Consider the following 14,752-nt stretch of genomic DNA (forward strand, 5'->3'; position numbering starts at 1 on the left):
ATCTCCCCACTCCCACATTTGCAATGAACACACTGGGCTATCCAGTGGTGCAACACATCTGGTCCTTCAAATTTCAATGTGTGGGATGCCACAAGTTCAGCCAAGTCTCACACCATAATGTGCCACATACAAGGATGTTCATTTTCCTCTTAAAATAGCAGAAAAATAATTCTGCACCTACTGCTGCTTTGTTCTTGCTAAAATTTTGCAGCAAGATAGAATTTGTGTCTCAATCATCTAATGTAGCATTTTGCAATGTTATTTGCATGGCTTTTAAGAAAAAAAATGCCAAGTTGCTTTCATCTGTCTCTCAAATGCACGCCTGAGTAAATATTAGAAACCAGTCTCATAGGCCATGCTTTGCTGCATTGCAGGCAATGAGAGCAGCATGGCCTCCACATTTTAAACAACACTTACTGTAAAGGTCATAAAATGAGGCAAATTCTAATTTCTTTTTTTGACAAACCGGGCATGGAACAGTGCTCAGTGTTACATTGAACAATTCAGAGCATAAAATGTGATCTTTCTGGGAAATTTGAGCAAGAGCCAAACAGTGGTAAGCACAAAATCTTTTTTCTATGATTTTAAGTGAAAGATGCATGCCCCTGTAGATGGCTGTGTCCAAACCACTTCCCTGTCTTTCTTGCCAACCATCACGATGCCCAACTTCATATCTCCTAGCATAACCTAGCCATAACATAGGCTGCACTAAGAAAATGCAATATAAAGCTGAAGGCCATCTTAGAACACAGCTCTCAGGCGCCCGTTTCTGCGGTGAGCGTCGGCGTAACCAAGCAAATAAGCACAGCGAAGGATGAAAGAGCGAACGCAGAGTGCAGTGGCGGATGAAATATGTGAGGAGGAGGAGGGTATGGCACAAATGCAAGAAGAAAATTTTAGTGCAGCGACGATGGGTACGAGATGGTGCCAGAGTAGTGCATGTCATCTGGGAAGTCTGTCTTCTGAGGCTGCTGTGAATCACGCCCACATGACACCCGTGTGCTGCCTCTCGATCTCCAGATTGGCAAAGCAGTCGCATCATGCTTGGCTGTTTATAACATGCCGCACGAGACAAATAGACTACACCAGCCAACATATTGCCACCTGGTGTTTCGAGACAGCGTTGCGTGCCCAGCAAAAATGGCGAAGAAGACGACCAAGTCAAGGATCACGCGCCAGCTGGAGAACCGTCCTTCTTGTGTCTGACATTTTCGCGTCTGGCTGCTGATACTACTGCTTACTCTTGCCTTAGCGCGTGACAATATTGTGAAATGAAAACACGTATACAGCTGCGCTCAAATTTCGCATTAGAGAGTATTGTAATCGTCGTTGAATTTTTTCGATCGCTGTTACCAGCCTGCAGGCCAGTTTTGATACTGCTGCAGGTACAACCATTTACTGAACAAAGCTGCTTAGAAAACAATGGTAGAGCAAATATTTTTACTCTTAAATGTCCACACATACACACACTTTCATCATCGCACATGTCATATGATGGATCATGATCATGATCAACAAGTCCACAAACCTTTTGTAAAAATTTTCTTGAGGCCAAATGGAATGTTTCATTTGGTCGATAAAACCAGCAGCCATAGAGCCACTGCTCTCCACTTTTATCCCTCCAGAGGCGGTCAACATTTGTGATGTGAGGCTGCATTCCCTTTTCACTGGGAAGAAGACATCACAGTGGCTATAAACACTGAAGAAACACACTAGCATGCACATTTCACTTCATTAGGTATGTTGTGTTAGCTAACACCTACACTAATTAGCTCCTTAAGGACATGCACATCCAGCTATTGAAACATCTGACTCCCGGAACAAATCAAGAGTCTCTTCCATGTTAGAAGATGAAGTTAGCATATACATACCTTGGCTCAATGTAGACAAAGTCACCAACATGAATGACTATCCCTTTGTGTTCCGTGCTGTCTGATGAGGACATCTCATTGCTCTTCTCTTCCTCCTATGTTCAAAACAAGTGCAATGCAAATAAGGTTTTGCTGGTACAAGTTTAGAGACAGACATTGTCTCGCCTCGCAAAGACTAGGTGAAAAAACAGAGTGCTCAAAATAGGAACCGTAGATGAAACTCAAAAGTGGTCAGTACAGTGAACAATACAGTGATCACACCAGTGATCACCGCAGGCAATGTAGTACCACCTTGCGTCCCTCCTGACTCTTCCTCTCTGCGTCGGCCTCTGCTGCTGCCTCCTGCTGTTCCTGGGGCAACTTCTGAGCACGCAGCAAGTCTACACTTTCCATCAGTTCTTGCTGGTTGTAGTTGAGAGCTGGACTCTGCAAGATGTCTCCCTGGCCACACAACTCATCCCGAAGGCGAATGAAATAGGACTGCGACAAAGAAATAGAAAGAAGAGATGCATATGCACAGCTTTGCCAGATTATTTCACACAATTAGTTGACAAAAAAGCAAGTGTGCATTGTAAGACAGCAAAAAATGGAGTCAGGAAAAGAACAAAACAAAAACAGCAAAGGGACACAATGCACAGAGAATGTATTTCACTTCAAAGCAAGAATAGCGAAATGAACCTTCTTTGCACTACCAGGGCCAATCATTAGGTCAGGAAGCAATGATGAGATTCTCGGCAAGTACAGTTGCCAAAAGTTTCAAAGCCAGTATACAGCATGCTGTGATATCTGTTATAGGGCTGTGCTTCAATTTTGAAGCCCCTGCTGAGCTTTGATTGCTCCAGAGCTCTAGGAGTTGAGTGAGAGACAGTGCTTTCAGTAGACTAGCGTATGATCAAAAGTACGACGACTTACAAGAATACGTATTATGCGCTAGCTTATTTAAAGTATGGAACATCAGCACTCCGAATTGTATATTCTGAATATTTCACATAATTAGTCTTGGACAAATATTCATTATTTTTGTGCATTTGATAGAATCTTATGCTATTCAGTATTTACTTCAGATTAAATTTCAGCATTCAGAACTTTCAAGTTACATATTTGGAATAAACTACCTAATACAAATTTTTAAGCTTGAGCAAGGTAAGCAAGCCACACTGCCGTTGACACAGCTCCCCTTTTTTCCTAAGCTTAACAGTGACATGCATACTATAGCAATCCTAGAAAAAAGGTTATGTTATGGATTATGGCGCAGGGTCCACTATACAACTATCACTGGTGATGGCACCAGTGATTACTAACGATCGTGCTTTTTGACACTGCTTCTTCAAACATAAAAGCTGTCACCTATGAAATGGCTTTGAAGCTTCTTATGAAAACTACAAGACATGCAGTTTAATGCAGACATAATTTTCTAGTTACTGACCATGCTGGTACATAACCACATAATGCAGATCTACTGAATATTGCGCAAACAAATCAAGGACAGTGTGGCACAATCAAAGAAAATTAGAACCTTAAGGAAGTGCAAGCTAGTACCTGCAGTTCGACAGAATCCTCAAATGCCTGGGAGTCGGTGCGGCTCGTGCGTCGAGCTCGGTCAAATACATCAAAAACATCCTCTTGAAAACGGTCCAGGCGCAAGTAGCAACCCTGAGAAGTGCAAGAAGCGTGCAAAAGAAGCAAAGGCTCACGGGTAAGTAAAACATAGTAGGACCTCGTTGATACATTCCCGATTCATACTATTCCCTGTTTATAATCTCATAGTAGAGAACACTGAAAATAACCAATTAAGAGGATACAATCTTATGTTTCCTTGGATAATAAACTTTTATCGTTTTTTAATCATGCGATGAAAAAGACACATAAAATGCAAATACCAAAGTCATGCATCCCTGGAGAGCTTTTTTAAACAGATTAACACTTTAAAATTAGACTGACTGGCTACTCCCTTTTTGACCTTAAAGAGAGCATGCCCAAAGTATTCTATTTGAGAATACTGACACAAGATGTCTTCAATTCACGCATGCCAGCCACCGCCTACAGTGCGAACTTCTGGCTCATTCCAAGGGGTCAGCACTTTCTTCAGTTTCCTGGCAAGCTCACTACTTATCATTGAGTAATCTGCACCTGTATCCACTAATGCATTCACTGTGTAACTATCAACAAACACATGTAAATCAGAAGCAACGTCACTCTTACAGTACTGGTTTCCAAGTCCCTCATCATCAGTTGGAGTCATCGATGGAGGTTCTTCTGTTTTCGCGTCAGCAGCGGCCTTACCTCCTGAGGTCGCTGACTCTAGTTTTCCCAACACGGGCTCTGTGAATGACGTCTTGAGGAGCCTCATGATGGATGGAAGCTCGGTGACCGATACCTCGATGGCACTGCTGATTGAGGTTGGTGTTGCTGTTGGCGTATGGGAAGCTTTGACGAGTAGACAGGTACTCTTCGATTTCAAATGGGCACTCACCATTTCGAGGGCAAGGTGCATTCATTGGAAAACCACGAAGTCCTGCCTGGCGATAGTGGCACATTCTATAGAGGTGGCCAGCTTAACTACAGTGGCAGCAAAGTGGTATTTGGTCAGGAGTGCACCATACGTCAGCCTTCCTAAATCTTCTCTCGGGTGGTGGCAGTGTATTTCGAGGCATCGGGCTGTTCATAGAGACAGTGGCTGTGACATCAGCATGCTCGGGAGTTTGCCATAGCACATCAGCATACGAGATGCTCGGCTGGCGCAGTAGTGGTGCTTGGGGCTGTGCAATAAGCTGTGGTTCCCGGACCGCCTGCCTGACCTCTTCGTGAACCACGTCCACCAGCGAAGAGAGTGGTGGAGCATTCTGGTCAAGCCATAGCCTCTGAAGCTCATCTCGCTCTGCAGATCACACGAGCTTCCATATGACCTCTATGCTGCTTCCGAAGACGGCTGGAACTGCATCTACAGAGGTGATGTTCATTTCTGAGTTGTACATCCTTGATCGTTGTTGCAATGTGCTTTCCAATGTTGCTGCCTCAGAACGAAACTCAGCGATGGTGCACGGTGGGCTCCAAACCAACCCTGTGAACAGTTCCTGTTTTACGCCCCACATTAGGTAGCGATGCTTTTTGTCCCCCCTCATGTTCGGATCAGCACGGGGGAATAGACAGGACATGTCTTCTACATACATGGCCGCACTTTCATTGTTCCGCTGGTTTCTTGCTTGGAGGGCAGCTTCGGCCCTCTCCCTGGGGTCTGTACTCAGGTAAGTTGCAAGCAACTATTGTCGGAAAGCATCCCACGACACAAATGTTGCTTTGTTGTTTTGAAACCACGTTCATGCACTGTTCTCTAACATGAAGTAACGTTTAGTAGTTTGTGCTCTCCAATCCATTTGTAGAACTCCGCGACGCACTCAAAGCATTTCAGCCAGTCCTCTGCGTCTTCAAATGTGTCACCGTAGAAAGGCTCTGCATCATCGGGAAGTTCACTACGATGTGAGTTGGCGTGACTTGAGTTGTCATTTCGGTAGCGTTTCCGTTAGCAGCTGTTGACACTCTGATAGAATCCGGCAAAGGGAAAAACTCAGGGAGCTCACTGTGTAGGTGACGACTGCTGCATTGGTGAACAGAAGTCAATTCGATGGGTCCGAGTCGCCGTGGGTCCGGTTCGACCTTCTTTTTCTGACTCGAGAAGGGCTTGAAATCATACCCCGCGCCTCCACCAGAATTGTAACACACAGGTGAGTGAAGGTACTTTAATTAGTTTACGTTGTACGAACTTGTGCCCGACAAACAGCTAAGCGAGAGCCTCACTTCAACGTTTACAGTCTTTCCGAAAGAGTTCCACACCTTTTCTTCTACTTCCCTCGTGCCCTGTGCTGATGACACATTGCTATGATCGCAAGTGCCTTGTGAGCCCTTGTTGCCTGCTTCACCGCCACTATCTATCGCAGATAGTCATAAAGAATTGGACGAGTGCAGGAGTCTGCTGACGCATGTGATTTGAAGGCACCTTGTGTCAATATTATGCAACTTCTTGAAATGTTACCAGAAATTTGCACGTCTACTTGAACAGGCTCTAAGAAAAAAAAAAAGAACAAGGATGAAAGCCACTGTCTTTGCAAGCAAGTGAACATTCAAGAACAATGCATGCTTCACTACATGTGTTCTCTGATCAATCTGACAATCAAGAAAGTGGGGAACATACCCTGTCTAATTTTCGCTTTATGAGATCCAGTGTCAGGATCCTCCTGTAAAGCAAATTGTCATGTTTTAAACTTCAAACGTTTCAAGTGTGATAAGCAAGTGCAACAGTGGCACAATTACCCCAGTGTATAGCATATACTGTACCTATCCTCTGAGCCGTCAATGCCGACCTGCTGCCCTGATTCAGCAGCAGACTCTGACAGTTCGACCAAGGAATCGCTGTAGCAGCGCCCTTCTTCGTCCTGAGATCAGAATGGAAAGTGAGATACGGGAGATTATAGGGCTGGATGTCAAGAACAACTACAACTAAAAAGTAGGGGTGTGCAAACATTTAAAAATTTCGAATATTATCGAATACTATACTTTTAATATTTGTATTTGATTTGAAAACCAGACATTCGAAAATTTTCAAATATTTGATTGGATACGAATATTTGCAACAAATCGAATATTGCTGGCTGTGCGGGAGCAAACATGGTTCTCAGTGTTTATTTCTATTTAATCTAAGAAAATGCGTCCGATTTTGTAACGAATCTTGCGATGATTTCATGCTGCTGGAGAAATTTTGCCTGTAGAACAAGCTTTCCCCGTGGATCCGGTATGGGCATCTTTCTCTGACACGAGAAGGGCTTGAAATCATACCCTGCACCTCCACCAGAATTGTAACACCCAGTTGAGTGAAGGTACTTTAATTAGTTTACGTTGGGCGAACTTGTGCCCGACAAACAGCTAAGCGAGAGTCTCACTTCAACCTTTGACGTACAAGCTGTGCAGGAAAGTCAGCCTCTCAGTAGTGAGAGGCACAGGTTTGCAAACAGCGCGGATGCACTCTTGTGCAGGTTCCACCTGCTGTAATACTTAATTGTTGTTGTCGTTGATGATCATTCAGGAAGGCACTGCCATTTGATGCATATACTGTCGTTTATTCCTCAAGTTACAGTTATACAAATAATAGCACTTCCTTTAACATCTTAAGATCTTGTCACCTGCTCCTCCGAGCCGTTCTGCCTCCGTCTGCTCTACAGCTTCCCACAGCCCCGCCCCTACCCCCCGATGAGACGTTCCCCCATCGCAAGCCCAACCAAAGTCGTAAATTTGAGGAGAGTCTCGAGGTATGGGGAAGCCGTCGGCGGAAGGAAGCGCTATTCCATTGTTACAGCACAGCCTCTGGAGTATCTCAATTCACGATACAAACAAAAGAAAGAAACCCAAGTGAGTACAAATGTCTCAACACCAACCTCAAGTCCTGAGCTTGTTGCTTGACAGCAAATGTGATGAGTGACGGCGTGTACACGGTCAAATGTTTCCGAGCTTATGGGAAATTGATGCGGTATAGTAAGGCACAGGTTGGCAAGAGCGGACAACTAGCAAATATTACTCAGTTTTCCAAACTAACATGAGCCAAATATACAATCTTTTAGTATAACGGCTCACTAGGTTACCTTTCTACCAATGGCAATGTAATTGCAATATTCCAGCATATTAAAATAAACCAACTTGCTAATAAATGCATGTGCATATCATTATTCTATATTTGATTCGATATTAAATGTTAAAGGGACAAATATTGAGTCAAGCTAAAGTGACAGATTAGTCCTCAAGAATCTCTAAGGCGTCAATATTACCACAAACAGAGCCTTAATAATCGAGAAGTTGAGGTAATGCAGGACACGATTAGAGACTCCCCCAGGGCATTCAAGTACTTGCCGATGATGAAAGCACTTCTCAGCTAAATTCTGTCACTAGTACTCAACTACTCGTTGCACAAAGCATTTCTTGTATTATAAGACGAAATAAAATGCTACTTATACAGTTCTATTTCACTTTTAGAAAAAAGAACTCATTGAAATAACCCTGACAATGACGCGGGCGGTCGAAACGTTTAGTTTTCACTCGACTCTGTACCGCCTACGCTTTCGCGTTTCGATAGTTATCACGTAGTGCTGCGCTGGTTTTGCTGGCTCGCGAAACTCGCGCAAACTGCAAGTATCAGAGAATTCAACTTCCATGTGATGTCGCAGGATGCCCGAACGGTCTATGCCACTTGACCAAAGAGCCGCTGTAGCAGCGAATCCACCAGTCTGTCTTAGCTCGGTGCCGCCGTCTGTCGGGCGCCGCTTTACTCACCGACGGCAGCAAAGGGGGATGATGGCATATGCAACGTCGCCATTCCCCCAGTTGGGTGCCGGGGATTTGAATTGCGATAAAGGTAATCGGACTCTTCAGATGCAATTTTCTCGTAAGCTAAGTATTTTCTTGGCATGAAACAAGCGTTTTGAGGTTTCTGGAATGGTATTTAAATAGTCCAGATCGACTTAGTATTTGCCTTTAGTGTCCCTTTAAGTATTCATATTCGATTCATATTCAAAAATTTTGATATTCGCACACCCCTACTAAAAAGCAAAAGGTACAGGAGAACATGAGATTACACGACTCATATTTGCAAAAGGGACCACAACATGCAGCAAATGTAGGCCATAAAGCAAGGACCAGTAGTCTGGATCTGTCACTTTTATGGTCACTGTTTTCAGTGAACGCTGACTGGCTATGCCAGAGGACAGGATACTGGCCTTGCTCCACTGAGATGTCGTGCCATATGCAATGTCAAGCAGAGGTGAAATAATCCCAAACACTATCACTGATAACTCAGCCCCCTGTATTTAACTAGGGCCTTTCAGAACAACAATATCGTTGCCAGTTCATTAACAATGTGCAGCTCAGTGTTAGATTATGTGACTATCTGGACAACATAGAAAAGGAACAAGTTAAGCCAACTAGGCTGAGGAAACTTAGTTATTTCAGCAAGCATAAATGTAGATTGCAAACTTGCTTTATGGCAACTATTTGGCAGAAATCTTAACAACTTTTCTCTGCCAGAATGAACTCACTCAAAGTTCCAGGTGATTAATCCAACCAACCAACCAACCAACCAAAGTTAAACCAACCTGGTGATTGTAGACTGAGATGAACAAGTTGGTCAGCAGCTCTTGGACGAGGCCCCGGACATCAGGCACTCCACCGTCTTCCAGCTCCTCACTGCTCAGCTCCATCTTCGTCTGCAGGGCTATCCTCTGCAAGATCAGCGCGTCCTGGGAAGAGAGAAAAACAACAACAAAGGAATGAGAAACTCATGAGACTGATGCCACTGCATACACAGAGGTACGTAAATGTCCCACAGTTTAATCAATAGCTGCTAAAGACAGCAACCATACAACTCTATACAACAGTGTCCACGAAAGACAGAAACTATCAGTGTAAAAGCCTAGTAGCAAATGAAGCAATAGTCTGAGAGGAATGCATTTTTTAAACCATTTCCTGTGGTGATGAAGAGGAAGAAACAGTAGGTGACACACAATTACCAAGTGAAGAGGCTGAAAATGTATTTTTATACAGTGAAACCTCGTTAATTCAAATTGTAAGGGGCCCGTAAAATTATTTGAATAAAAAAGAGTTTTAACTAAAGGGAGAGAGAGAAAAAGAGATAACCTTATTCAAAACAAAAAAGTCAACACAGGGAGCCGAGGCTTCCGTGTCGGGGTTGCCATGCCAGGTTGCCATGCCATGCCCTCAGTCTAGGGTTCCCGCAGCCTTGGCCATCTCGCCAACCTGCCACACCAGCTCTTGCTTGTCACACGAGTCCGAGATGGACAGCACGGCTTTCCACTTTAGGACGGAGGGGTCAGGGCGGGGGAATGTTAGGTGTGTTGAAAGGTGCCCATGTCGTGTGCAGTAACAATACGTGCTTCCCATAGTGAAGGCAGTGACGAGAGTAAAGCATGGGGTACACGAGGTGTAGTTTACTGAGGTGCTGGTACATGTTCGCCTGGAAATGGCATCGGCCATGGCATCCTCTCTCCTGAGCGTGTCATGCAGCGGAGGGTACATGCGTCTGCCAAGTCTGTAGTGTTGCAGTATTGCACTGTATCACAGTGGGAGCGGATCATGGTTGAGTCGGCTGCACCATGTGTGCTCTTGTTACTGATGAGGTACTTGTGTTCCGGAATCCGGATCACGTCTACCCCGAATGGGAGTTCTCACATGAGGAGTAGTTGATGTCCACGTTCGGATACGCGTACCCTTGCAAAGTTCCTGCACACCATTTGGGAGACTATCGTTATGTGTTCAACTTACAGTGCAGAGACTCTGGCCAGGATGATGGCTGTCCTCTCCGCTTCGAGTCAACCACACTGAACACCACGACGTTTCTTACTGGGTAAGGGGAGGTGTCCGTGTACAATGTTGATTCGTCGCGCTCGTATTGTCGCTTAAGAACCTGTGCTCATGCCTGACAACAGGCTCTGTGATGTTCGAGGTGCATGTTGCGCAGTAGGGGAGCCATGCATATGTATTTGTGGGTGTGTGTTAGCAGTGCGAGTGTCGTTTAGTGTCCCTGTTTATGTGCGGGTCATCCAAGGCATGTCAGATTGGCTCTGCCTGCAGGGGTGAGCGCCAGCCTCTGTTGCCGAGTGACAAGGTGCACTTCGACTATTTCTCGGGCAGTGTCGCACACGCCCAGTACCATGAGTTTGCTCGTCAACATGCCGAGTGGGAATCCTAGTGCTTGCTCGTTCACTTGTCATAGGAGTACATCGAGTTTGTCATAGTCTCGTCTCTTTGGGGGAATGTATGTTGCTGAATAGGCCACACGGCTGATCACCAGGGCCTGCACCAGCGCCATCACGTCCACCTCCTTGAGTCTGTGATGTCGGGATGTGTCGCGATCGATATTTGCGAGACTTGTGAGATGCCGTTCTGTAGACATTGAATGGCATGGCCTCCCCCCCAGTTTTCCTGAAGGTGGAGGTGCAGTATCCTTAGAGTCTTTACCGATTGGATTTCGGCTCCATTTAGGTGTAGCTTGATAGCTGGTTGCAGGGCTCATGGTTTGCACATGTGCAGCACCAGGAGCTGAAACTTTTCTTGCAAGTGCTGCAGACCACAGTTTGATGCGTATTCGCGGACAACATCCGCAGCCCTCAGAAGGGCGTCCGGCTGGTGGCCCAGCAACTCTCTGGTAGTCCAAATCATGACGTCATCCACGTATATTATGTGTTGAATTCCTTCTATGTTACTGAGCCTGGCATGCATATGTTACCCGCCCTTACCACTGGCTACTGCTGCTCACCATGCATTATTGCATAACAACATGACAGCACCCAGTCCACATGGTTTAGTTCCAAATTCACTCTCACTGCGTGCACCCAGTCATAACAGCAAGAAATATACAGTAGACTCCCTTTAAGACAAACTCGAAGGGACCATGAAAATTTGTGTCTGATCAGAAGTTCATATCGTCAGAAGAATAATTGGCAACATGACCAGGTGCATCCAACTATCTTGCTTCGAAATGGTAAATGAAGTAGACTTAAAACGGGAAAAAAATGGCATAAATATAACTTATTTAGCTGAACTTAATAGAAAACTGTTTTCAAGCGGTCCTCCAGCTTGGTTTCATTCAGTCCATGACGGACGTTTGGCACTTCTGTGCAAATCGGCGAGCAGCCACAAACGATGCCATCTCACATCTCACAAAAATCCTTCTGTACCTTCGTGCTTCTGGAAAAAGTTCACTAGGAAGTTAAAACAGGTATCTGCCGCCTCACAGGTCATCGGTGCAGGCTACGGGCTAGCAAAAGTATGAAGGAGCGTGCTGAATGCGTGGCAAAGCAATGCAACCTTGATGAAAGTCTAGGTGACGTTGAGCAAAGTGGGAAAGGAGAAATGAGGCAAAGCGTTGCAGAGGAGGAAGGTAGGCGGAGGCGCACTGGGTCGACTTCCTCTGGCAGCTGCTACAGGTTTCGGTTCCGATACGGGCGTACCGGGTTTGTCTTGTGATAATAGTATGGTCCTCACGCACTGTACACTGCATGTGCGAGTGAAAGCCTGCAACCGTAAGCCGATCATGGCAGCTTCATTTCGCGTGCGCAAAGGCGGAGGGGGGGTCTTCCATTGCGTGCACGGCACTGGGAGGGGAGAGTGAAGGGTGCTGTACTTTGGCCGCATGCGGTCGCACAGGCTTTATCTTGAATGCGATCTGCTTTGGGGGCACAATCTACCTGGGCCGATGGCTCGCAGCTTTGCGTGTGCTGTGTTCTCGCCGCCAAGTTTGTGTTGAAGCCATAGACAGTGCGAAGGTCACTTCGCTTGCTGCTTCTGCCACGATTCCTCCTGCCAGCATTTTGACAGCAAGCGTTTGCGGTCATCAAGTATGATGCATTCATATGCCTGCTGTGCGCGCTGACACCATATTTGCTAATTCCGTTAGTAAGTGATTGTTTACAAGGGGGCGTTATACTCCGGTGGCTGCTGCATATGGTGTGGCCACATGAGCCCGGTCTTGAATCCGATTTGCGATGTGGACAGTCTAGGCACACTTAGGGCTGAAAGCTGCGTATGCGCTATAGCACTCATACACTTGCACGTCACCCACATTCACGAAGTGAAATCCCACTGCCTCTTTTTGTTTTCTCCTCTTGTTTTCGCCTCTGTCCATGGGCGATGTGCGCATCGAGGCACCCTAGCCTCCAGGATCGGTAGCGGTGGCGGTCACTCAGAATGTTCATCTTAAACGAAAAGCATGTCTGAGGCGGTTCGTCTTAAGTGGATTTTTTTGTCATTGAGTCTATGGAAAACCAAACAAACATTCCCTTGTTGTTTGTTATATGCAAGAATTCGGCTTACCGTAAAAACCGGAATATAGGTTGAACTTTTTTTCAAGAAACCATTGCGAAAAGTCGGCCCTCGTCTTATATACCGGACATTGGCGGAAAAACTACGGAAGTCTTGCAACAATGGGCGGATGAATTAAAGAAGCGCCTTCGCCATCGCCATCAGCAGCAGCACGTTGTGGCGACATGGTGGCACCGCCAATTTGCGTCAATATAACCGCCAAGTTATATTGGTTAAAGGCTGCTTTTTCACGTTTTGTTTCAAAATGAGCGGAAGCCGATGACAAGTCACTGTCGCCTTCAAGAAAAAGGCGATTGAGTGCGCGGAAGCCCACGGCAACCTCGCGACACAGCGCGAATTTGGAATATCCGAAGATAGCATTCGGTACTGGCGAAGACAGAAGCAGCAAACCAACAGAAAACGTCATTTCGTGGTTGGACCGCAGCGGACCGCAGGACTGGAAGACAAGGTTGCGGAGTTCGTCCGGGAGCTGCGTGTAAGATTGCTGCCTGTGACAGCCGAATGCATCCGTTTGAAAGCGGTAGAAATCGCGCGCGCACCTCTGGACTGGGCAGCGAGAAGCACTCGTCATCTGAATCTAGTTCGGACCACTCTGATCAAAGGCGTTGCTCTGATTCGAAGTAGCGCTTGCGCACTTCGTGCCCTTCTGTGTACTGTACACCCGGCCAATTTTTAACAGTATCATGCGACCATCGACCCGCGTGTTTGTCAGCACCTTATCATCACAGCACGGAACGGTGAAATAGCCAAAGTAAGCACACGTGTACACATGCGCGTATCTCGTTTGTTTTGCCGCTCAGTGCTGTTAATATGTTAATAAGGTGCTGACAAGCATGCGGGTCGATCGCCGCACAATACTGTTAAAATTTGGCCGGGTGCACATGCAAGCAGCACTAAAAGAAATACTGTTACTATTGTGCATGAGTCGCATTTGTTTCAAGGTAAGGGTGTCTTTCGGTACTTTTGCCATTGAAAAAGATTTTTTTCACTTTCAGAATTTGTTAGTTGGGGGGATCGACCTATATTCCGGTCCGACCTATAGTCCGGTTTTTACGGTAACTCAGTTCGTCTTAATGAAAATTCACTGTAAAAGGTAAAATCAGCCAATAAGCCATTGTATAGTCTCATTTCATGCAGAGGATGAAGTATTAGCGACATTTGGTCGTTGTTATTGAAATTTGCTGTTTTGCCACTGTCTGTTTTACCATACTGTGTGGCTTGCCTGACTAGTTAATACTACAACTACGCAAGTTCCCACCACTTGTATTATAGCCAGTGCTGGTAATGGAAGTTCCTGTACAGTAAAAGTGGCATAAGAATGCACACAGCAGAGAGAAAAAAATAAAGAACAAGACAGATTACCTTGTAGATCTGCGAGTCTGGCTCGTTGTACTTGCAAGCGTTGTCAAAGAGCAGCACAAAATCGGCCAGGAGATCATCCATGGACTCGTACTGGTTGTACTTAAGGAGGCGAGCGGCTATCCTCTCCATGTCAATGGGCTTCTTGATCACCTCATAGTAATCCGGATACTCCTGCAGGTGAGCAAGAGAGGAAGCTTTTAAAAGGAAACCACATGTGCTGACAGACATAGCAGTGAGTTTAGAAAAGCAAGAGAGATGCCACATACCGACCGAGAGGGCAGCTTCATAAAAATTGTTGATAACTTGCGGCCCTTGGCATCTGTATAGTCCTTAATGGTATCATAAAGCACACGAAGCTTGTGGTTGCGGCTCTTGTTCCTGCAGTGACCATGGGTGTGGGGGAGAGTGAGGTCGACGAAAGTACAATAGCACTGCTGCGAAGCACCGATTGTGAGTTCCAAGTTCCAACAGATCCCAGATTTTTGTTTGAGTTATCAGAAGTTTAATTTATCCAAAGTTGAATGGAGTACCACTCAATCCAATTTACAAGTTGTTAATGTAGTTGTTAATGTGAACATGTATATGCAACTTATTTCAAGTGGACACACATACAGTAATCCCTCGTTATAACGAAGTCAGCA

General features: G+C 45.6%; 1 protein-coding gene across 9 annotated transcripts in view; it reads right to left on the reverse strand.

Moving 5' to 3' along the window:
• polybromo (protein) overlaps positions 1 to 14,752 on the reverse strand; it is a 111,670-nt gene that overhangs the window by 38,761 nt on the left and 58,157 nt on the right. For all 9 annotated transcript variants that reach the window (XM_065432462.2, XM_065432459.2, XM_065432455.2 and 6 more), the window contains 9 exons: positions 14,378 to 14,489; positions 14,112 to 14,282; positions 9,005 to 9,148; positions 6,204 to 6,301; positions 6,061 to 6,103; positions 3,411 to 3,524; positions 2,163 to 2,351; positions 1,872 to 1,966; positions 1,529 to 1,667 (listed from right to left, as the gene is read on the reverse strand). In XM_065432462.2, coding sequence (XP_065288534.2) covers positions 1,529 to 1,667; positions 1,872 to 1,966; positions 2,163 to 2,351; positions 3,411 to 3,524; positions 6,061 to 6,103; positions 6,204 to 6,301; positions 9,005 to 9,148; positions 14,112 to 14,282; positions 14,378 to 14,489 — 1,105 coding nt within the window. The remainder of the gene's footprint in view (positions 1 to 1,528; positions 1,668 to 1,871; positions 1,967 to 2,162; positions 2,352 to 3,410; positions 3,525 to 6,060; positions 6,104 to 6,203; positions 6,302 to 9,004; positions 9,149 to 14,111; positions 14,283 to 14,377; positions 14,490 to 14,752) is intronic.

The sequence above is a fragment of the Dermacentor albipictus genome, chromosome 1 (assembly GCF_038994185.2).
Source record: "Dermacentor albipictus isolate Rhodes 1998 colony chromosome 1, USDA_Dalb.pri_finalv2, whole genome shotgun sequence".
Classification (NCBI taxonomy): domain Eukaryota; kingdom Metazoa; phylum Arthropoda; class Arachnida; order Ixodida; family Ixodidae; genus Dermacentor; species Dermacentor albipictus.